Genomic DNA, 26,074 nt, shown 5'->3' on the forward strand with positions numbered 1-26,074 from the left:
CACTAAATGGTTTGCCCTGTTGCCAGTACATGATAGAAGATTAAAACCACCTTCAGTTGAACCTGATATAGGATGACCCTAAGCGACTAAACAATTACTTGCATCAGAAATTAAAACTTTTAAGAGACCTCATAATTGGGTGGTAATCATTTATGTACTTTTTCCATTTGTAGCTTTGGAAGAACAGTGCATACTTTTGGTTTGACCTACAGGCTTATCATCAACTATTCTACCAAGAAACACTTCAGCCTTTTAAAGTATGCAAGCAGGCACAAGTAAGTTGAAAATAATTTTTGTTCAGGACTCTGAAAATAGAAAGGGTCTGTCCAACCCTACATGAGAAATCTAGCAGGATAGGCATAAAGTCAGTAGTTAAATTTGTAGCTGTGAGATTACTTAAATAGCAATCTATCATCCTATCATTGGATATATTGTTTCTTAGTTTTATCTTGTTTATTTGGTATGTTTTATGTTTTTTCTCTGGTGCTAACTATTTTGATTTTTCTCATCTATTCCACCCTTCCATTTCATTCCACTTTTCTCCAAATTACACTTTTTCTAACTAGGTGGCCAGGACATAGCCAAAATGGGCTTCTTTTAAGGAATCATTAGCGTATCTAGGAGTGTATGTAATGATAAGACTAGAGGTGATCTTTATGGAGCTTGTACAGGAAACTAATGGCCGGGTCTCCAGAGTCTGTTGTCTTAAAGAAGAGGTTCATGATTAATTCCTGATGTATATTAATAGTTTGCCTATTATTGGCTTCTGTGTTCTGAATCATGTGAAACTGACTCTGGTATAATATAGTATCAGAGATTTTTTCTAAATCCCCCAAGAGACTTGGGGGGAGATGGGTTGAAGAGAAGGCATGGTGAAGAAGAGGAGACAGAGAAACAGGTCTCTTTTTCAAGTAGAAAGGGAGAAAAAATATGACTAGAATAAATTCTGTTTGTCTTTATGCTGTTTCATGTTCTTTAAAAGGGAAGGTTTTTAAGCCTAGAAAATTACTCATCAGTTCTATGCCAGTTGATTGTCCAAGTAGTTTTGTATATTCAGTAATAGTCCCATTCACAAGAGGGTCTCCTTGGAAACTGAGCTAAAGAAAAGGGGTAACATTTGTTGCAATATTACTGAGTTTTTTGCTGGATGTTTGAAAAGATTTCCACCATCCTAATGCTGCCCTTAAATAACTACACTTTGTAAATTAGCTGACAGGTACATCTTTGTACTTTCTACCATGAAACCAAGGGCTTAGCTTTCTACAGAGCTAAAAACTGGGACTATGGTTTTAATAATTAAATTGGATCTCCTATTTGATAATATAACTTCCTGAGACTGCATAGCCTTGCCTTTTTACTTGTCAGTCTTTAACATATAATTCTTTCTTTTTCTTATTACTGCCTTAATCCTTTCTGGCATGGTACCATTGGCTACTGTTACTGGTTTCTTCTTTTTTTAATTTAAAAATTTTATTGATATCTTTTGTTTTTATGTCATGTTCATTTCTAAATAGATATTTCTCCCATCCCCTATGTAGCAAACTATCCCTTTAAAAAAAAGAATAAAAAAGAAAGAAAATAGTTTTTCAAAACTAACCAATCTGTCTCCCCAGTCTGATAGTACATATCTCATGTTCCACTCCCGTAGCACTCTCAGCTATGCAAATAAGGGGAAGGAAGGCAATTTTTTTCATATCTTCTTCAGAGTTGTAAAAGAAATACCATTCACATATCATTTGAGTAAAAGTCAGGTGGAGAAGCTTTATTTTGACAAGCAATGGAAGGGAGAAATCAGTTGATTGACAACATTCCTCTGTCAGCCAAGGGAGCTCAGAACATAATTACCTACCTATGGGTAGTGTAGGATGCAAAAAAAATGGAGTAGAGTAAGTTCAGGTCTGCAGCTGACAAGTTGGGCATTTGCTTACTAATTTCTCATTAGCCTCAAGGGAAAGAGAGCAAGGCCATTTTGTTTTTCCCTGTAGCCAATGTAGCAGGGGGAAAGAAGGAACATAGACATGAGGGTTAGATGTAATTGCTCTTTTTACACAGAAATGGAGGTTAGTTTAAGATGGAGTCACTCCTGACAGGATAGAGGAAAAAGAGTAGGGCCCTCTTTCTTTTCCTCTACAATAAATCAATCCATCAGCATTTATTAAGCAACTAACTGCTGGGAATACAAAGATAAAGGCAAACACTGCCTCTGCCCTCAAGAATCTTACAGTATATTCAGGAAAGACAAGATGGGAGTAATTTGAGGGGAAGGCATCAGCAACTGGGAGGATCAGTCAAGGCCACATGTAGAGGAGAGCATGTGCTCCAAACCTTAAGGGAACCTCAGGATTCTGAGAAATGGAAGGTGAAAAGGAAGCTCATTGGAGGGATGAGGAGCAGCCAGGAAAGAGGTGCACAGGTGGGACATGGACCACTGTATATGAGGAACAGCAAGAAGACCACTTTGAATGGACTTCTCTGAAGCTCTCTGAGCTTTACTCAATAGAATTTGTCATCAGAAGCTCAGAATGAGCTTTCCAGGTCCTCAGAACATGAAGTAGGAAGAACAGCTGGATACTGTCCCTAGCTCCTGGGTGCCGAAAAGCACAGGTCACATACTGAGATAGAACCAGGAAAAACTTCAAGGGTTTTTAAACGAGGTGAGGCTCTAGGATGAGATGTCTAAGTCATCAGATCTTGGGAACAGGAGCCAACTCACATCTGTGTGTGTGTGTGTGTGTGTGTGTGTGTGTGTGTGTGTGTAGCGGGGAGGTGTTGAAGGACTTGAATAGGATGAAAGCAGGCTTATATGTTTGTCTTGGGGTTCTTTTTCCTAATCTCCATGGGGCACAGTAATACCAGAAAGCAACAGTGTTAGTGAGTGAGTGAAAAATATTATTAAATGTGTACTATGTATTTAGCACTAGGGATATGAATACAAAAGCAATACAGCACCTTAACATTGTAATAGAGAAGCTATCACATGTAGGGGAATGATGTTCAGGGAGGGATATTTTGATTTGCAAAGACACAGGGATTATAAATGGAGCCATGGAGGAAGTAGATTAATACATCCTTTCCAGTAGTAATGACAATATTGATTTTATTATGGTTTCAGAAAGATTACAGGATATCTGTCCTTAACAGGACAGGACTGACATAAGTATGAAGGATAGGAAATAGTGTGAAGCATACCTAGAGCCAGCCTAGATATAATAGGCTAAGTGTTACAATAATTAACCAGAGTCCCAGAATGGGGGTGCCAGAGCTGAAAGGGTTAATACCTCCAGGCCATGGGCTGAGGAGAAGTAGTCTGGGGAGTCCCATTCATTGTACTGTGAAGTATGGGCTGATGTCTGGTTTCAAAATGACAGTTGTACTGATGATTGGCAGGACTAGAGACAGAATTTCTCTGATGCCTTAAAGGAACTATTTGCAAATACATACATACATGTATATGTGTGTATGTATATATTTTATGTATATTGATTTGACATATGCATATATGTTTGATTTGATATATATTCATTTGAGAGATTATATATATATATATATATTTATTAGCAGCTCTTTTTGTGCTAAGAATTGGAAATCAAAGGAATGCCCATCAATTTGGGGAATGGCTAAATAAGCTGTGGTATATGGTGGTGATGGAATTTTATTGTGCTATAAGAAATGACAAGTAGGATGATTTCAGAAAGGCCTGAAAAGACTTGTATGAACTGATGTATAGTGAAGTGAGCAAAACCAAGAGAACATTGTGCATACTGACAGCAATATTATTTGATGAAGAACCGTGAATGACTTAACTATTCTCAGCAATACAGTGATCCAAGACAATCCCAAAGGACTAATGATGAAGCATATTATCCACCTCCCGTGAAAGAATTGATATTGATTGAAAACAGATTGAAACATGCTATTTTTCACTTTCTTTCTTTCATTTTTTTCTTTTATTTGAGGAGTCTTGTACAAAATGACTAATACGGTAATATTTTACATAATTGCACTTGTATAACCTGTATTTGATTGCTTACCACCTCAGGGAGGAAAGAAGGGAGGGAGGGAAAGATGGAATTTGGAACTCAAAACTTTAAATAAAAATGTTTCTATTTTTATTTTTTAAAATACTAATCAGAAGAGTTTATATTTTATCCTAGAAGCAGTAGGGAGTCACTGGAGTTTATTGAGGAGAGTGACATGGTTAAACCTGCACCTTACAAAATTCACATTGGCAGTTGTGTGGAAAATGGATTGAAATGAGTAGACACTTGAGTCAGGGAGAGCAACCATTGGTAGTTTTAGGGAACAGATGCCCTTGAATGATGAGATACAAAGCTAGATTTCAGAGGGTTGAGAAGTGAATGACAGGAAAGGAAGTGAAAGCAATGATTATAGACAGCTGCTAGGTGATACAGTGGTTAGAGTGCTGAGCCCAAAGCCAGGAAGTTCACATTTGAGTTCAAATTTGACTTTAGACACTTATCAGCTGGATGATCCTGGGCAATTCACTTAACCCTGTTTGCCTCAGTTCATCAGCTATTTCATGACACAAGGATGGGCTCTTCCTTTTCCTACTTTCTCAGAGAAACAAATTTTGAAATGAGAATGATATGACCAGGATATGTATATGTATACACACACACACACACACATATATACACACATCCATACCAGTTATGCCTTCTCCTGAAAGAACTTTATAATGAGGTCTAGGCTATCTTTAAATAACCACAACCATAAGGTTTATCGCTAATTATGCTTTAAAAGTTTTCATGACATATAATGATTAGTGTTGGGAGGTCCTTTGTTGATGCTGAGTCTGTTTTTTCTTTTGCTCACAATCATCCATTACTCTGATAGTTTGCCACTTCTATTTCCTCTATATTTATACCAACTAAATATTTCAGGGTGGTCCTGACATCTTTACCCAAGTACCACAATCTAAGTGTTTTTCAGTGGATTGGCATTGTATGTTCAGGTGCACGAGCACATTTCATAATTGTCCAGTAGACCAGCAGCATTACCAGCAGCATAGACCAGAAACAAACTTTCCTAGGCGATGACTAAACATGATTGTGGGAGGTGGGCAAGATTAGGGATGTGATTAAGTACAGGAAGCCTTACATTCTTCAAGGCTTTGTTACATTTTCATTTTTCAGAATTAGTTTATTACGTTGCTGGTTAGTCAGTTTTTATCTAGACTGTTTTTGTTGCTACAGAGCCTAGAAGCTTGTCAATCACTAAAAATCATTCAGGTGTCCACAAAATTGCCAGTCTTCTCTTTACCCATCCTACTTTATTATGTTTCCAAGGCAGCCTTCTGAGTCTGGCTCATTTAATTCAGATCTTTAAACCCCCACCTTCTTTAGTTTATAAAGCAATTACTATTTGCAGGTCACTGTGGTAATAACTGGAAATACAAAGACAAAATGAAACTCAATTCCCAGCACTTAGCATATTGCTCAGCACATAGTAGGCATTTAATAAATGCTTGTTGGCTTGACTAATCTTCCAGAGCTGTCATTCAACTGAGGACATCCAGTATTTAAAGGGATAAGTAAATGCACTATGATTTGTGGAGAGTAAGAGAGCCCCAAAATTAGTTTGACCAGGAAAGGTTTTCTTATAAAAAGTAGCACCCGGACTGAACTACAGACAAAAACTAAGCGCATTTGGAAAGGGAGTATATTCCAGAGAGTGTCAAATGTAGCAATTAGGTTGAGGATGAGAACTGAGAAAGGAACATCAGAAAGAACAAGAATCTGTAATATTACTTAAGTGATACTATGTACCTAGGTGTTACAGTAGATAGATCGCTGGACCTGAAGTCAGGAAAACCTGAGTTCAAATCTAACCTCAGACACTTACTAGCTAGCTGTGTGACCCAGGGCAAGTCACAGTACCACTGCTTGACTCAGTTTCCCCATCTGTAAAATTGGGATAATAATAGTACCCACCTCCCAGGGTTGTGAGAATCAAATGAGATGATTATTGTAAAGCACTTAGCACAGTGCCTGAAACAAAAATAAATGTTAGCTATTGTTATTGTAAGGGGCTAAAATTCTAGCTATACTGTCTAAAATATCTAATGAGTGGTCGCCAATAAATTATAAGTTTTAGCAAGAGTTAGACTTTTTAAAAAAATTTTTTTGGTGAGGCAATTGGGGTTAAGTGACTTGCCCAGGGTCACACAGCTAGTAAGTGTTAAGTGTCTAAGATCGGATTTGAACTCAGGTCCTCCTGAATCCAAGGCTGGTGCTCTATCTACTACACCACCTAGCTGCCCCAAGAGTTAGACTTTTAAGCATTTATTAAGGAGAATAAGAATTTGGTAAAGAGAGAGAGAAAGGCCTAGATTCATCTATCTGTTAAAGGGAGAGAGCATTTCTCGCTCCACTCTCAACCAGAGTCCTGATGAAAGAGAGTGAGAGTGCCAGCCTCGCCCCTTCTTCCTCCCACAAGCAAATGTCACTTCCTGATGCCAAAGAGCCGGATGTCTTGCCCTCAGATGCCTTCTTCTCATGGCGGAGCTTTGCTACAGTAAGTCTCCAGCAGGTGGCATCATTCCAATCATTACATTATCATGATATACTTTATAGCTAAATAATCCTTATAGACAGAAAAACTCAGATTCCTTGTTCTAAAATTCTCCTTGAATCCTAAAAGCTGGCTAATACATATCTTCCATGTAATCTTTGTTCTCTGGATATAAAAGCAAATGAGGTCTAGTAGAAAAAATTCTAGATTTCAAGACAGAAGACCTGTGTTTGAAACTCAGTTTGGCCATTTATAAGCTGTTTACTTCTATGTTCTTGGTTTTCTCATCTATAACACAGAGAAAATATCATCTGTATTACCTACCTCACAGGGTGTTGTTGATAATGTTTGTGTTGAGTACTATTAAATGTTCAAGGTTCCAGGCATGGTGAGAACTGAACCACAATACAAAAACCAAAATTGACAATATTTTAACAGATATGATATGACTGGCTATTAATGTAGGAGTTATTTATGAATCAATTGTATACAATCATACCACCAATTATTTATAATAAAGATCAAATTCAAAGCCAAGTTGTTGTTTAAAAAAAAAAAAGGATATAGAAACGTAAAATTTGTGAATTGAAAAGGAATTCCCATTATATCAAACTAAACAAGTGAATGGGGCAGCTAGGTGATGCAGTGGATGGAGTGCTGGGCCTGGAGTCAGGGAGACCTGAGTTCAAATATAGCCTCAGACATGTTCTAGCTATGTGCCCCTTGGCAAGTCACTTAACCCTCTTTGCCTCAGTTTCCTCAATGGTAAAATGAACCAGAGAAGGAAATGGTAAACCATTCCAGTATCTTTCCCAAGAATAACCCAAGTAGGGTCACAAAGAGTTGGACACAACTGAAACAACTGAACAACAACAACAAAACAAGTGATTATCCAGCCTCTGTTTAAACTCTCCAAGGGGTGCAGCTAGGTGGCGCAGTGGATAAAGCTCTGGCCCTGGATTCAGGAGGACCTGAGTTCAAATCCGGCCTCAGACACTTAGCCCTGTGTGACCCTGGGCAAGTCACTTAACCCTCATTGCCCCACAAAAACAAAAACAAAAAAATTTTTTAAATAAACTCTCCGGGGCAGCTAGGTGGCGCAGTGGATAAAGCACCGGCCCTGGAGTCAGGAGTACCTGAGTTCAAATCCGGCCTCAGACACTTGACACTTGCTAGCTGTGTGACCCTGGGCAAGTCACTTAACCCCAATTGCCTCACTAAAAAATAAAAAAAATAAAAAAATAAAATAAACTCTCCAAGGAGAGGGAACTCACCCCCTATTCCTCTTTTGGACAGCTCTAATTGCCTCATTGTGAGGAACTTTTTCCTGACATTTATTCTAAATATGCCTCTTTCCAACTTCCACCTACTTCTCCAGATTCTGTCTTCTGGTGCCAAGCAGAACAAATCTAATTCCTCCTCCAAGTGATGTGCTTCAAATTAGGAGAAGATAGTTGTTGTGTCCTCCCCGAGTCCTCTCTTCTCCAAGTTAAATATGGCCACTTCCTTCAACCAATTCTCAAATGACACGGGTTTAAGCCCTTTACCTTCCAGATTGTCATTCTCCAGAGTTCTCCATCCAGTCTGTCAATGTTCTTCATAAACCACGGTGCTCAGAACTGGACACAATGCTCCAAATGAAATTTAAAGAGGTCAGAACATAACAGCACCTTAATTTTTCATTTTCTGGAAGGTGTGTCTCTCCCAAAAGAATCCCAAGATCATGTTATCTTTTTTAACAGCCACATCACACTACTTACTGACTCTGAAATCCCCAGATGGGTTTTTAAATTTTTATTTTCAATTCATGGAACAAAGCAAGCATTTCCATAACACAATACCAAAAAAAAAAATATGATTGCACATGAAACTGCAAATCTACCATGTACAACTTGCTATTCCCTCCAAATATACAACAAAGCTTATCAAAAGCTTTATTAAAATCTAGGTTAACTATAGCTGCAATATTTCTGGCATCTACTAATTAGTAATCTAAAAAAAGAAATGCAGTTAGTCTAACATGCTGTTCTTGATGAACAGATGGTCATGCTGGTTCTTTGTTATCACTGCTTTTCTTTTTAGTTCCTTGAAAACCCTCTCTTTTAGTGATGAACAATAGAATTTCCCCAAGAACTGAAGTCAAGGACACTTGCCTCTGGTTTGCAGACTCTTCTTTTTGCTTCTTATGAAAATCAAACCAGCATCCTGACCTTATGAAGTCTATGTCATTTTCCATGATCATTCAGATCATTTACAATAGCTCAGCAGGCACTTCTGTCAGCTCTTTCAGTACTCAAGTGTGCCAAGATCAACTAGGTTCAATCACTTGAATTTATCAAGTATGAATTACAGAAGAGATTATCAAATAAAAGTAAAATGAGTACATATTAGCAACCCACTGACTCATGTACTTGCTTTCTCATATATAAAATCTTTATGAGAATGGTTTTCTCAAATTCTTTTAATTGAAGGAAATGTTATAAACCTTTTTTTTTATATCGTGGACCCATTTGGAAGTCTCATGATGCCTATGTACCCCTTCTCAGATGAATATTTTTTTAATCATAAAAGTATTTTATTATTTTCCAGTTACATATAAAGATAGTTTTCAACATTTGTTTTCATAAGATTTTTGGTTCCAAATTTTTCTCCCTCCCTCCCTTCCCTCCTCCCCCAAGACAGAAAGCAATCTGATATAGGTTATATATGTACGATCACATTAAACATATTTCTGCATTAGTCATGTTGTGAAAAAAGAATCAGAACACAAGGGAAAAACCTCAAAAAAGAAAAAAAAATACAAAAAACTAGAAATAGTATGTTTCAATCTGCATTCAGAATCCATAGTTCTTTTTTCTGGATGTGGAAGAACACTTTCCATCATGAGTACTTTGGAATTGTCTTGGATCATTGTATTGCTGAGAAGACCTATCAGTTGATCATCACACAATGTTGCTGTTACTGTGTACAATGTTCTCCTGGTTCTGTTCACTTCACCATGCATCAGTTTATATAAACCTTCCCAGATTTCTCTGAAATCATCTCCTTCATCATTTCTTACTTTGTAATGACATTTCATCAAATTCTTATACCGTAACATGTTCAGCCATTCCCGAATTTCTGGACATTTCCTCAGTTTCCAATAAAGTGCTGCTATAAATATTTTTGTACATATGGGTTTTTTTTCCTTTTTTTATGTCCTTAGGAGCTCTCTAGGTAACTAGTAGTGATGTTGCTGGTTCAAAGGATATGCACAGTTTAATAGCTTAGCTTTGGGGGCATAGTTCTAAATTGTTTTCTCAAATGGGTGGAGTAATTCCCAACCCTACCAACAATACATCCATCAGTGTTCCTATCTTCTCAAATCCCACCTCACATTTGTCATTTTCCTTTTTTGTTATCTTAGCTACTCTGAGGATAACTAGGTTGCACAATGAATAAAATGTTGGCCTTGGAGTCAGGAAGGCTCATCTTTGTGAGTTCTTACTCTGGCCTCAGACACTTACTAGCTGTGTTGCCCTGGGCATGTCATGTAACCCCATTTGCCTCAGTTCTTTATCTTAAAATAAGCTGGAGAGGGAAATGACAAATATCTTTGCCAAGAAAACCCCAAATGGGGTCATAAAGTCAGGTACAACTCGAAAATGGCTGAACAAACTACTCTGATGGATGTGAGGTGGCACCACATGTTTCTTTAATTTGCATTTCTCTTATTGTTAGTTATTTAGAGCATTGTTCATATTGCTATTGATAGCTTGGGTCTCTTTTCTTTGAAAGCTGCCTTTTCATATCCTCTGACCATTTATCAGTTAGGGAATACCTCTTATTCTCTTCATAGCTTAGAAATGAGACCTTTTGGGGCAACTAGGTGGCACAGTAGATAAAGCACCAGCCCTGGATTCAGGAAGACCTGAGTTAAAATCCGGCCTCAGACACTTACACTTAGTAGCTGTGTGACCCTGGGCAAGTCACTTAGCCCTCATTGCCCCACCAAAAAAAAAAAAGTAAAAAAAAAAAGAAAGAAAAGAAATGTGACTTTTATCAGAGAAACTTTCTCATTTTAGATGCATTGGTTTTGTTAGTATAAAACATTTTAAAATTTTACATAATCAACATTATAATCAAAATTTGCATTCAAAATTCAAAATAAAATAAGTTTTATTTCTTGTGATGCTTTCTTTTATTTAGTCATGAATTCTTACCTTGTCCATATAGCTAGCAGGTAATTTCTTCTGTGATTCACTAATTTGCTTATTATGTCATCCTTTATCTCTAAATCATGTACTCATTATGAACCTGTCTTGATATATGGTATGAGATGTTGGTTTATGCGTAGTTTCTGCAAGACTGATTTCCTGTTTTCCTAGCAGTTCTTGTCAAATAGTGAGTTCTTGCCCCAATAACTGAGATCTTTGGCTTTATCAAACACTAGGTTACCGTGCTTATTTTCTTCTGTATATTGTATATCTAGTCTGTTCCATTAATCTACAACTTTTTCTTATCTAGTACCAAATTGTTTTGATGGTTACAGCTTTGTAGTATTGTTTGAGATCTGGTACTGCCAAGCCCCTTTCCTTCGCAATTTTTTTCATTGATTGCCTTAATATTCTTGACCTTTTGTTCTTCCTGATAACATTATTTTCTTTCTAGCTGTATAGAGTAATTCTCTGGGTGTTTGACTGGTATGGCATACCCATGAGCAATTAATATTTCTCTGTCTTTATTTGTGTGAAGTACTTTGTAATTGTGCCCATATAGCTCATATGCGTGTTTAACAGGTAGACACAAGAGTATTTTATACTGTATATAGTTATTTTAAATGGACTTTCTATTTCTCTCTCTTCCTGGTGGGTTTTGTTAGCTAAAATGCTAATTATTTGTTTAGGTTTGTTTTATATTCTACAACTTTGCTAAAGTTATCAATTGCTTTGATTAATTTTTTAGTTTATCGTCAAGCATTTTTTAAAGTAAACTATCATCTCATTTGGAAAAAGCGATAGTTTTGTTTCTTCTTTGCTATTCTTATTCCTTCAATATCTTTTTCTTGTCTCATTGCCTAACTTGCATTTCTTTTTTTCTTTTTTTAAAATAAAAGTATTATTTTCTAGTTACATGTAGAAATAGTTTTCAACATTTGTTTTTATAAGATTTCCAATTTCAAATTTTTCTCTCTCCCCGTCCCCTAGACAGCAGGTAATCTGATATAGGTTATATACATATATAACATTAAACTTATTTCTGCATTAGTCATGTTATAAGAGAAGAATCAGAGCAAAAGGAAAAATTCTCAAAAAAATAAAAAAAACCAACAGCACCAAAAACAAAAGAAATAGTATGGTTCAATCAGCATCCATATTCCACAGTTGTTTTTTGTTTGTTTGTTTTATTTCTGGATTTGGAGAGCCTTTTCCATCATGAGTCCTTTTGGAACTTTCTTGTACCATTGTATTGCTGAGAAGAATCAAGTCTATCACAGTTGATCAACACACAATGTTGATGATACTAAGTACAATGTTCTCATCGTTCTGTGCTCATCTCACTCAGCATCAGTTCATGCAAGTCCTTCCAGGTTTCTCTGAAATCTGCCTGCTCATCATTTCTTACAGCACAATAGAATTCCATTACATTCATATACCACAACTTGTTCAGCCATTCTCCAAACGATGGGCAGCCTCTCAATTTCCAATTCCTTTCCACCACAAAAAGAGCAGCTATAAATATTTTTGTACATGTGGGTCCTTTTCCCTTTTTTATGATCTCTTTGGGAAAAAAAACCCCAAAAGTGGTATTGCTGGGTCAAAGGGTATGCGCAGCTTTATAGCCCTTTGGGCATAATTCCAAATTGCTCTCCAGAATGGTTGGATCAGTTCACAGCTCCACCAACAATGCATTAGTGTTCCAATTTTTCCACAGCTTCTCCAACATTTATTATTTTCCTTTTTTGTCATATTAGCCAATCTGATAGGTGTCAGGTGGTATCTCAGAGTTGTTTTAATTTTATAGCTTGCATTTCTAGTACAATATTGAATAGGAATAGTGATAATGGACATCCTTGTCTCACACCTGATCTTTTTTTTTCCTTTTCTTTTCTTTTCTTTTTCTTTGTTTTTGTAGGGCAATGATGGTTAAGTGACTTGCCCAGGGTCACACAGCTAGTTAAGTGTCAAATGTCAGAGGCTGGATTTGAACTCAGGTCCTCCTGAATCCAAGGCCAGTGCTTTATCCACTGTGCCACCTAGCTGCCCAACACCTAATCTTTTTTTTTTTTTTTTTTTGCTGGGCAATTGGGGTTAAGTGACTTGCCCAGGGTCACACAGCTAGTAAGTGTTAAGTGTCTGAGACCAAATTTGAACTCAGGTCCTCCTTAATCCAGGGCCAGTGCTCTATCCACTGCACTACCTAGCTGCCCCCACACCTAATCTTAATGAAAAAAGTTCTAGCTTCACATTATAGATGATGCTTTCTCTTGGTTTTAAACAGATACAATAAGCTACATTTATTTTTAGACTTTTCAGTGTTTTTAAAAGGAATGAATCTTGTACTTTGTCAAAAAACCTTTTCTGTATCTATTGGAATAATCGTATTTTTGTTTTGTTATTAATATGGTGGATTATGCTTATATTTCCCCTAATTTTGAATGAGACCTTCATTCTTGGTTTAAATCCAACCTGGTCATAGTTTATGATCTTTGTAACATTCATTAGGGAAATTGGTCTAGTTTTCTTTCTCTATGTTTTTTTTTTCCTTTTGGGAGTTCATTTATGACATGTTCGATTTCTTTTTCTAAGATAGGGTTTTTAAAGTATTTTATTTCCTGTTAATCTAGACAATTTATATTTTTGTAAATATTCATAAAATTCTCTTATATTGTCAGTTTTATTGACATATAGTTGGACAAAATAGCTACCTAATAATTGCTTTTATTTCTTCTTCATTGGTCTAAATTCGCCTTTTCCATTTTTGAATATTGGTAATGTTTTTTCTTTTTTAAAAAAATCAAATTAGCCAATAGTTTGCCTATTTAAAAAAAACAATTCAGCTCCTACTTTTGTTTGTTAGCTCAGTGGGTTTTGTTTTTGTTTTTGCTTTCAATATTGTTCATCTCTCCTTTGATTTTAGGATTTCTATGTTAGTATTTGATTCAGGGGGTTGAATTTGTTGGTTTTCTAGTTTGTTTTTGTTACATGCCCAATTTGTTAATCTGCTCTTTATTCACATAAGTGTTTAGAGATAAAAATTTCCCCCTAAATACTACTTTGACTGTATTCCACAAATTTTGGTATGTTTTCTTCTCATTGTTCTCATTATCTTTAATGAAATTGTAGATTGTTTCTATGATTTGTTCTTGGACTCATCCTTTCTTTAGGATTGTTATTTTTTTATAATTAATTGATGCAGAGTCTCTTTATTGAAAGTATTATTGTATTATGGTCAGGAACATATGCATTTAGTAGTTTTGCTTTTTCTGAATTTGTGAGTTTTTTTATTCCCTTATATATGGTCAACTTTTGTGAAGGTGCTGTTAATAGCTGAGAATAAGTATGTTCCTTTCTCTTCCCATTTGGGGCTCTCCAAAAGTCTATCATTTGTAACTTTTCTAAAATTGTATTTATCTCCTTAATTTCTTTGTTTATTTTATGGTTAGATTTACCTAGATATGAGAAGAGTAAATTGAAATTCCCCCACTATTATAGTTTTACTGTTTATTTCCTCTTATGAGTCATTTAAATTTTCCTTTAGGAATCTAGATACTTTTACCATTTGTTTCATATATGTTCAGTATTTTTTATAGTGCCTTTTGAGTAAAATTTATTTTCTCATTTATTTCTAATTAATCTGATTTTGCTTTTATATTTTTTTTGTGGGGCAGTGAGGGTTAAGGGACTTGCCCAGGGTCACACAGCTAGTAAGTGTCAAGTGTCTGAGGCTGGATTTGAACTTAGGTCCTTCTGAATCCAGGGCTGGTGCTTTATCCACTGCACCATCTAGCTGCCCCCTTTACATATTTTTCTGAGATTATACCTTTTGGACTACAGCTAGATTCTTCTCCAGCCCTTTAACTGTATTGTTTTGTTTTAATTGTGTTTCATGTAACAACATAATGTTGGATTCTGGTGTTTGTTCCATTCCGCTGCCTTCTTCCATTATACAGGTGAGTTCATCCCATTCACATTCACAGTTATGATTTATAACTGTGTATTTTCCTTTATCCTATTCTCTTAAACTTTTCCTTCTCCTTTTCCCCACTTTAAGAATGTATTTTGCTCCTGACCACCACCTTCCTTGATCTATCCTCTCTCTTACTCCCCCCTCACTCCTACCTTTTTTCCCAACCTATTTCTTTCCTACTTCTCTCTTAGGTAAGAATTTTGAATTTCCACACCAAACTGTGTTCATATGTATATTCTTCCTGACTTTAACCTGTTTAGATGAGTGTGAGATCCAGTTGTTAGCTACAACCTATCACTGTCCCCATCTATTCTATAAACTCTTCTTTATGTGCCCCATTTATGTGAGATAATATTCCCTATTCTTCCTCTCCCTTCCCCCCTCTCCCTCGGCATTTTTCTTTCCCACACACTTCTTCCATTCCTATTCTGAAATCATCCAGATGTAATAGTATAATGCCCGGGCTTTCTGTCTAATTAGACTACCTCTCTAAGACCCCTGTTGATGTTAAAGTTCTGAGAAGTTACATTTCTCATCTCTCCATATAAAAATGAAAACAATTGAACCTTTTTTTTAGTCCTTTATAATTTCTCACTCTTGTTTCCTTTTTTTTAATACATCTCTTGAGTACAATGTTTGAAAGTCATATTCTCTACTCAGGTCTGGTCTTTTCATCAAGAATTCTTGAAAGTCCTCTATTTCATTAAAGATTCATTGCCCACCACACCTCACCCCACCCCACCCCATGCCACTTAGAATTATACTCAGTGATGCTGGGTTAGATTATTCTTGGTTGTGATCCTAGATCCTTTGCTTTTTAGAATATCATATGCCAAGCTCTCCATTCCTTTATGATGTGGCTGCTAAATCATGTGTGATCCTCTGCCCATGGCTCCATAGTACTTGAATTCTTTCTTTCTGGCTGTTTGCAATATTTTTTATTTGACCTTGGAGCTCTGAATTTTGGCTGTTATATTCTTGAAAATTTTCATTTGGGGTTTTATTTCAGGAAGTAGCCAGTGGATTTTTTTTCCCAATATCTACTTTTCCTCCTAGTTCTAGGATATCTAGGCAAATTTTTTTTATGACTTCTTGAAATATGATGTCTAGTATCCTTTTTTGGTTATGGCTTGAGGGTCATTCAGTGATTCCTAAATTTTCTCTCCTAGATCTATTTTCTATGTAAGTTGTTTTCCCAATGAGATAGTTCATATTTTCTTCTACTTTTTTTCACTCTTTTGACTTTTAACAAATTATTTCTTGATATCTTATAGAGTCGTTAGCTTCCATTTAGCCAGTTCTAATTTTCAATGTTATTTTCTTCAGTAAGGTTTTGTACTTCTTTTACCAATCTATTAATTCTCTTCTAATAACTTTCTTACATAGCTTTCCATTTTTTCCCTTGCCACTTTCATTTGGTTATTTAAATCATTTTTGACCTTTTTTAAAAAAATTCTTTAACTCTCCTAGAAATACTTATTGTGATTGTGTCCAACCTGTTTTGTTTTGTTTTTTCCCATTGAGACTTTGCTTGTAGATGTTTCCAAGTCACTGGTCTTCTGAGTTTGTGTCTTACACTTCCTTATCACCATAGCAACTCTTTATAGGTTCTTTTTTATTTGCTCATTCTTCTAGCCTACTTCTTGATTATGGACTTCTTGTAAGTGCTGAGTTCTGTCCACTTGTGGGGGTGATGACTGGCCTTCATTTCTGTCATTTTATATTCTGATGCTTCCACAACTCAGGAGGGAGGCTGTGAAATTTCAGTGCTCCCAAAGTGGGATGATCTGGGGAGAGATCTGCTCGCTGCTCTCCTGATGTGAGCTCTGCAAGTTTCTGACCCAGATTTGTGTCTGCTAATTCCTGTGTGATTGAATTTACATAGACTGCTACTGGACTCAGTCTCTTTTAGCCCACTGGGAGGTCCTACAGGTTCAGAGTGACTGTCTGAGACTTTTGCCCTGGTTCTTTCTCCCCAGGCTTATGCATGGAGCTAAAAGTTAGAACTGAGTTGTTTCTCTGCTCCTGGGCTCAGAGCCACATAGCTATTTCTAGAATTTGTTCCTCGTTTAGTACATAGCTAGAGCTCTACTCATAACCATTCTTCTCTGCTCTAGATCTGTGACTCAGAATCAGGTACTGGGAGACAGAGCTGCCAAATGACACTCATTCTTGTACTTGTCACTATTTTAGGGATCTCTTGGAAGATCTTTATACCCCAGGGCTCGCTGCTCTGGTTGATGTGGCTACCTTTCCATTCGTGAGTGCTGGAATGCTCTCCACTGTTGCTGCTATCAACACCACACACACTCCTGGCCAACCTTTGCAGACCTCTTTGTCTGTCTCCCTAAGCTGCCTTGAACTGGAAAAATTACTCATTATGACTTATTCTTGGCTTTCCCAATCAGTATTTGGTCTGTCACATTTTCTAGGCTGTTGTGGAAGAAGTATGCTGGATGGACCAAGTAAAAATGCCTCCTTTCTATCATCTTCCCCTGAAATCTTTCCAAAAACCATGAACCCCAAGTTAAGAGTTTAATGAGTTCTCCTGATCTATTGGAATTCAATATTCCACACTTGTTTAAATGTGTATCTTTCCTTTTTCTATCTTTAAGATTTTCTTAAAGACTTGAAAAATTCTCTATAAATTTTCTTTTACCTATATAATTTTGAACTCAGTATTGACACTTTCCACCTCACACTTTTTCACTTTCATGATATCCGCTATCTCCTATATTCAATTGGAAACAATATAAATTCATATATATCCATCTTAACATTTAGTCTATTTTATCTTTTGAGTTTTCTTTTTATTTTTGTCTGGACTTCATGTAATTTCTGTCCTCTGCTCCCCTCCCATACTCATGGAGTTTACTGAGTTTTATTTTTAATTCTCTCCAACATGATTCAAGTTTAATTTCTCTTTCCATCTTATTGGTGTTCTTTTGGATTATCTTTTGTACTCTGTTCTGCTTTTCCTAGGCGTCTGGTTTGGTTGTCATCACTCTGCTTTTTTTAATGCAATTCCTTTTTTTACTAATCCTCTGCAGTGGTTCCCTCTACCCCCTCCCCCATATCAAGATGTTGCAATCCTTAGATTTCATCTTTTAGATTATTAATTGGAAAATTGGAGAACATTTTCATGAAAATTTGCTTGTGGAAAGCACCATCTGTAATTTATTCCCTTTCGGCATCTTTCCTTAGTCATGTCTTTGAGCTTTTAGAGGGAGATGAGAGGTCATTAAAAATCATCATTTTTTCCTGCTTTGTCGGGGAAAAAAAGTTGGATTGTTTAAATATTCTTGTTATTTTTTTTTAATGCTTTATATGCTCTTAATGATAATGTAATCATTAGGGCCTATGAAGGTTAGATAAATACAGACTTTTTCCTCTCTTTTTTTAAGGTACATATTTTGCCATTTCAAAGAAAATATCTTACACCTGGATATCTCAATCCCTCTGGGGATTCACATTCTCCATTTTCATGAGCTCTTTGTACATAGTTTTACCTAAAATTGTTATTTACAAACTCCATCTAGAGCAGGGTTTTTAACTCAGGGTTTGTGAACTTGTTTTTTTGTTTTTTTAATACTTTGATACTTGTATTTCAATAGAATTGGTTTCCTTTGTAACTATAAGTATTTTATTTTATGCATTTAAAGACCTCATTCTGAGAAACAGTCATAGGTTTCACAGACTGAGAAAGAGGTGACCCTGGTCTAGAGGAGTGTTATCAATCTCACTTAAGAAAATCACAGGTCACTTTCAAGTTTATAAATAAATTTTATGCAATTTTGTGGACATTTCTTCTGCCATCTTTGAGTTTATGAAATATTTTTGGTGTACTTTGTCTCTGCCACTGAGTCTAGATCAATTAAGTCTAATTTATGTGTCCCAAAGCAAAGTTTATACTTCTCTCATTTTTGTTCCTTTCATTTTCCCAGAAAAACAAATTAGCAGATTTCTTTTCCCTAAAATACTTTGTGCAACTAAGTTGTTTGCTTAACTGGACTATATTTAAACCTTAACATTTTAAAGTCATATAAGTCATATAATTAAATTCATAAATTCACACTTCAGAATATAATTTCTGCATTATTCTGAATGTAAATCAGATCATTTCAAAGAAGCTTTCCTTTATCCCTTTTCTCTTTTTGTATAGGGCAAGTTTTCTCTGATAAGTTATTTTTGTCACTGACTACAGAAAAGTTGAATTTCAGTCAGATTGCTAGAACATTTAATTTTATTTGTGAACTTTATATTAAAAGTTGATGTGCTATGGGTATGGCTTTGCCCCCATCAAGTGTTGTAATTGACTGCTGTATCCTATTTTTTTTCCTCCTTGATTTTTCCGTACAGTGATCACATTGTTCTGAAAGGAAAGGTTAAGTGTTTTAGCTTTAGATAAGAAGAGAGACAGCAAGGGCTTAAGGGAAAGAACATTCTGTTTAGAGCTCTTTCAAAATTAAAGTCCCCCTTTAAAAAATAATTTTTAAAAATTACCAAGCACTTTTCCTCCTTTCCACTTACACACACACACACACACACACACACACACACACACACACACACACACACAAACACAGAAGAAAAAACGGAAAGAAAAAGAAAATTTTTTTGTAACAAGCATAGTCAAGCAAAACAAATTCCTATATTGGTCATGTCCAAAAATAGGTTTCTCGCTTTGTATATTTAGTCCATTAATCCATTTTAAATAAACATCTGTTATTTAAAGTTTTTAGTTCCAAATTCTATCCCTTCTCACTTTTTCCCCTCCCTACGGTGGTAAGCATTCAGATATATGTTATATATATGCAATTATGAATTACTTCTTTTTCAGAAGGTATAGGTAGTATGCTTCATCAGTGGTCCTCTGTAATCGTGGTTGATCATTGTGTCTATCCGAGTTCTTGCATTATTACCACCTTTCTACTCTCCTCCCTCTAGACATCATACTTTTACTTAACCAGGAAGACTTATCCTACATGAAATTATTAGATCACATTACCTTTGCTTCATATCTGGCCTATGTGCAGATTAGTTTTCACCACTAAGTTGGTGATGGAAGTCAGTCATATACTTTTATTTTAACTTGTAGCTACATGAAGATCTAATGTTAATGTTTCACAATTTATCATGTTTTTACAGCACTTGTTCCTTATTCAAGTATGTATTTTAAGTCATACAATTTAGAATTTTAATTTTCCCACTTCCAATCCTGGCCAGATGGTGACAGCAAAACATCATACAATTTGTGTTACTAGGCAATTATAAAAAGATAAGTACACATGATTGTTAAAATAAATATATCAAAACAAAATATGTAAAACTGTTCCATTAACATAACTAACAGCTGAAATGTAACATAACAGATCAACACGCATGCTGTAACATTTGTTATTATTCTTGGTTTCGCCTTTTAAGTCTATACAAAATTTATTCTTGTTTTCATTGGAACACAGTTGAGTGTCAAGCTGTATCTAATGAAATGAACCCCTACTTATGTGAAAGATACTTTTACTAATTCTGTGTTTACCTTTGGCACAACGGAAGTACTGGGCTTAATACAGTACTTCTAATGCAATGACAATTAAAACTTAATGGCAGGGGATTATTGGAAGTGAGTAATTTATTACATAAATAAATTTTAAATATTACTACTAATAAAAAGTTTATAAAAATAATCTAATGGCACATGTCATCCTTTACTCTTTATGATTGAGAGAAACCCAAAAGAGAAACTGTTGAAAAAACTGTTTCCTTTATTTTCTTCCTTTGCTTCTGTCAAAAAGAAGAATAAATTCAATAACCCATCTTTCTTATTTCTTTGGTTTGTTTGTTTAGGCTCAATCATGTACTAAGAAAACACTGATGAATTCCAGAGTATAAAATTATATTTGTAATGTAAGAAAAACTAATCTTAGGATGAATTGTGTTGCATATGAAAGAAGGTAAATGCCAGCTATGTCGAAGAATGTTTTTTCACTATTAACATATAATACAATGTAAAATTAATTTTAAAAAGAACACAAGTAACTTTCTTAAATCTCAAGTGAAAAATGGTACTTAAGCACTGGAAAAATTTTAATTGGTAGTGGGAAATGTAATGTTTTAATGTCAAAAGTCACAGAACTAGTCATCATTTGTAGAGTCTGAGAGATTTTCTTGAAAGGTAATAATTGTAAATTATATCATTTTAAATTGATTTCTATAGTACCAAATATGTTAATATTATGTGCAAAAATATTTTAAAATAGATATATTTATGTATCCAAAAATTGAGTTGAAATAACAACAGCCATGGGACAGATAGAAAGAAGATGGTTGACACTGTGGGAAGGTGGTGGTGGATTAGGGTTTCAAGGAGCCCAGATTCCTCATAAATATCCTGATAAAATGCATAAGAAGGAAGAATTACAGAGAAAATAAAAAAAATCATCTATAAACTCCTCTTTCCAATATAGGACTACACAAAAAGACCATCAGAATCATATGGTGGTACCACAGTAAACTGATAAACTCTTAAACTGAAAAACTGGGATTGAGGACTCAGTATTTGATAATAACTATACATTAGTCTGGCAGAAATCAGTTTTAAACCAATACTTACACCATATACTAAATAGTTAGCTCCAAATAGATACATCACCTAAAAATAAAGGGTGACATAATAAATTAAAGATACAGGAAAGAACTTACCTTTTGAATTTATGGATGGTAAAGAGTCCAGAAGCAAACAAGAGGATAGAGAGGATTGGAGAAGATAAAGTCAACAAATTTGCTTACAGAAAATGATTAAATTTTTGTATAAACAAAGCCAATGTACTTAAAATTAAGAAGAAGAACAGGGGGAAATGCTTTACAACAATTTTCTCTGTTAAAGGGCTCATGGCGGAGATGCATAAGGAACTCATCCAAATTTATAGGAACAAGAGTCATTCCCAGTATATAAATGGTCAGAAGATATGAAGAGAGGCAATTCTTTTTTTTTTGGGGGGGGTGGTGGTGGTGGTGGTGGTGTTTTTTAATTAATTAATTTATTTTTTGCAGCGCAATGAGGGTTAAGTGACTTGCCCAGGGTCACACAGCTAGTAAGTGTCAAGTGTCTGAGGCTGGATTTGAACTCAGGTCCTCCTGAATCCAAGGCCAGTGATTTATCCACTGTGCCACCTAGCTGCCCCCCAGAAGCAATTCTAAAAGGAAGTAATCCAAGCTTTTGAGAAACTTATTTTAAAATGCTTCAAATGACTAATAATTAGAAATGCAAATTAAAACAATGCCAAAGTTCTGCCAAATGGATGGAGAAATGACCATAAAAGGGCAGTAACAGATGTTAGAGGAGTTGCAAGAAAATGGACACATATTTAATGTCCTGTTGGAGCTGTAAATTGGTACATCTATTCTAGAAAGCAGTTTGGAACTATTCCCCAAAGTCACTGAACTGTGCATACTCTTTGACCCAGCAATACCATTACTGGACCTATATACCCAATGAGATCAAGGGAAGAGGAAAAGAACTCATAAGCATGGAATTCTTTGTAACAATTCTTTTTGTAGTAACAAAGAACTGAGGGGGGATGACCATCATTTGGAGAATGGATAAACCCATTATGGGACATGGAATTAATGGAATACTGTTGTGCTTTAGGAAATAATGAAAGTAATTGGCTCAGAAAACCCTGTAAAGTCTTATATGGATCGATGCAGAGACAACTGCTACAGTTCCTCATTGTTCAATAGGTTCCTCTAGAATGTCACAGAATTTGAGATTAGCTATCTACTTCATTTATTTATTTTTTAGTGAGGCAATTGGGGTTAAGTGACTTGCCCAAGGTCACACAGCTAGTAAGTGTTAAGTGTCTGAGGCTGGATTTGAACTCAGGTACTCCTGACTCCAGGACCAGTGCTCTATCCACTGGGCCACCTAGCCACCCCAGCTATCTATTTCAACCAACATATCAAAGGAATTTTCATTCTCACATCTGACAAATAGGCATCCTGCTTCGTGATCTCCAAGGAGGGTGGTTACCCCTAGCCTACCACCATTTTACTTTAAGAGAGCTCTAATTGTTAGGAGATTTTTTTTCCCCTGATATCTAGTCTAGATTTACTACTTTGTGATTTCTACCTATTGTTTTGTTCTGCATTCTGGAGCCAAAGAACTGAAGCAGTTGTTATAAACTCTAGTTCTGGACAGGAGTCACCAGTGTCTAACCAAGAGAGCAACAATTTGCCTGCATACTCTAGACTTCCTGAAAGTTCAGCAAGTAGACATGAACCACTCTGGAATGCCATCTGTACCAAGAATATGCCTGTCAGCACTTTGTGTACAGTAGGCACAAGTAAGAAGGAGAGCCAGAGGCAAGACTCTATTCAAAATAGATAGGGGAGGGGACAACTAGGTGGCTCAATGGATAAAGCACTGGCCCTGGATTCAGGAGAACCTGAGTTCAAATCTGGCCTCAGACACTTGACACTTTTACCTGTGTGATCCTGGGCAAGTCACTTAACCCTCATTGCCCTGCAAAAATTAAAAAATTTTTAAAAAGAAACAAAATAGATAGGGGCAAAACAGGTGCCCAATATCCCATCTAAGAGCTGGGGAATACTGAAATTTGGCCCTGACAAAAAGTTCCAATACAGAAAGTAAAGTTTGAAATAAGAATGAACAGATGATGACATCAACAATAAAGAAATTTTATGGGTCCAGGGACATCCAAAACAGAGATTAACAGCTACTGTGGGCAGAGCCTCCATTAAGTCTTTATGTCTTGCCCACATAGCCTATTATAATTTGGGGAAGACATAAAAAGGATATTATAAATGAAGTGAGAGTGCTAGAGAAAATAACTGTAATAACAAGTAGTTTGGTTCTGACTGTTTCCTCCTTTTCTTCTGTCTCATAGGAGGTGGCTCTTTTCCTTGCCAAGGCAAACCCTTCTGCCTGCTTCCATGTTGCCTACAAACACACCCATATCTCCACATCCTCAAAAAAATCCTTTACTTTATCCTGCCTTACTATCTTTCCATATCTTTCCTCCCTTTCATTGATAAACTCCTGGTTCTAATATGTTTTAATGATCTTAAAGAAGAAATGAAGAGGAAGGGAAGAGAAATATTCTGGGATGAGAAAGGATGGGGGGGGGGAATCATCTCACCTAATTGGAGTGTGCCAGTAGAAATCTATATCAAAAGAACGAAGGAGTCACAGGGAGCCACTTGAACTTCACTCTCATTTGAACCTGTTAAAAGAGGAAGAATACACACACACACACACACACACACACACACACACGCACACACACACCCCTACCAATATCTGAACAAATAAATTTCACTCAACAGTCAGGAGGGAAAGGGGAAGATAAAAGAGAGGATAGATTAATGGGGGGGACCAATCTTAAGAAAAAAACAAACTCTTAAAGAAGGATCCAGAATCAAAAAGGAGAAAAAAACTAAGAGAATAGGATGCAGGGTAATACACAATTAACAGTCATAGCTGTGAATGCCAATGAGGTAAACTCATCCATAAAATGGAAGAGGATAACAAAATGGATTAGAAACCAGACTCTAATAATTTGTTGTTTATAAGAAACATACTTTTTTTTTTTTTTGGTGAGTCAATTGGGGTTAAGTGACTTGCCCAGGGTCACACAGGTAGTAAGTGTCAAGTGTCTGAAGTCAGATTTGAACTCAGGTCCTCCTGAATCCAGGGCCAGTGCTTTATCCACTGTGCCACCTAGCCCCCTGTGTATTTACTTTCACAGTCAGTTTTCTCTTTTGCTTCTTTGGAGAAACTTCCCATTATAGATTTAAGTTTTTCTATTTTGACAATTATTTCTGCTATGTAAACCATAAATTCCACCTTCATGATTTTTATTTTTCTCTTAAACTATTCCTAACTATTCTGCTCTGATTTCTTGTTTTCTTGGGAATCCACAGAGTGTTCTGCCTTATCAGGTGCTAACTTATTTTCCTCTGTCTTAATATGTTCAGTCTGAGATATCGTGGCAGAGACTGCAGTAGCGAGGAATTGCTGAATGGATCTCAGAGTGGATCTCTGAGTCCCTGTCAGAGTTGGTGAGCATGGGGGAGAATTTTGTGGGGAAGGAGTGCTGAGTGAGCTCATTAAGGAACAGGTATCAGCCTTCTCTGCCATTAATTCATTGGGTTGTTACTTCATTTGACTCCTTGGTATTTTAGCCTATAGAGACAGCTGCAATTAACATCTGATGCCAGATACAGTGCTCTACCCTTTATGCAATCTACCTGCCTGTAGGTAACAACTTCCCCCAGGACTTTGTGTATCATTTTGTCTTGTTCTTGCTCATGCATTTATCATATAATATCACATAGTGTAAGTATCTATTATGTATTATTAAGTATCTAAGTATGTGTTATTCTCCTTCTAGAATGTAACTCCATGAGGGGATAGACTGGGAATGAAATAAATTTTGTATTTTCCTCCATTAAACTAGGACAATGATAGTCTTCTGTAAACAGAAGGCATTTGATTTTTTTTGTTTTTTGTTTTTTTGTTTTGTTTTGGGGGAGTTTTTTGCAGGGCAATGAGGGTTAAGTGATTTGCCCAGGGTCGCACAACTAGTGTCAAGTGTCTGAGGCCAGCCAGATTTGAACTCAGGTTCTCCTGAATCCAGGGCCAGTGCTTGATCCACTGAGCCACCTAGCTGCCCCTGCACCTAATGTTTTTTTGTTTGTTTGTTTGTTTTGTTTTTGTTTTTGTTGCAGGCAATGGGGGTTAAGTGACTTGCCCAGGGTCACATAGCTAGTGCACCTAATGTTTTTTAATCAATGTTCCTAATTTTTCTACACTTTTATAGTAAATAGGTGAACTCTTATTTTAAATAACTTTAGTATTTGGCCTGAGAATAAAATATAATCTTTATTTGATTTAGCATTTTGCCATTTGACTTTAAAGGTTTGACAAGATTTTAAATTTAATTTCAATTTTATCCATTTGGTTGAAATTGTTCTGTCATGAGAAAATCAATCACTCTGTTCTGCCACTAAGGGTAAAATTATATGATCCTTTAGAATATAAGGAAAGGAAGAAATCTCTCTCCAGTTTGGGGATGGTGGTTTTGAATTACTTTCTCAGCTCAAGAAAAAGGCTTTCTGGGGCAGCTAGATGGCGCAGTGGTTAAAGCACCGGCCCTGGATTCAGGAGTACCTGAGTTCAAATCCGGCCTCAGACACTTGACACTTACTAGCTGTGTGACCCTGGGCAAGTCACTTAACCCCAATTGCCTCACTAAAAAAAAAAAGAAAAAGGCTTTCTCTTTTGGGTCTTGTTTATAGCCAAATTGGGGTAGCATGGAGTTGGATGAGAGTCCAGTATTTGCTACTGGAC

At 36.1% G+C, this 26,074-nt stretch overlaps 1 protein-coding gene across 1 annotated transcript in view; it reads left to right on the forward strand.

The window, feature by feature from the left end:
• Nucleotides 1-26,074, forward strand: part of RGS22 (regulator of G protein signaling 22) — a 154,728-nt gene that overhangs the window by 68,918 nt on the left and 59,736 nt on the right. Inside the window, exon 14 of the mRNA XM_043976316.1 lies at nucleotides 174-275. Within this exon, the coding sequence (XP_043832251.1) occupies nucleotides 174-275 (102 nt within the window). The remainder of the gene's footprint in view (nucleotides 1-173; nucleotides 276-26,074) is intronic.

Source organism: Dromiciops gliroides, chromosome 1 (assembly GCF_019393635.1).
Source record: "Dromiciops gliroides isolate mDroGli1 chromosome 1, mDroGli1.pri, whole genome shotgun sequence".
Taxonomy (NCBI): Eukaryota; Metazoa; Chordata; class Mammalia; order Microbiotheria; family Microbiotheriidae; genus Dromiciops; species Dromiciops gliroides.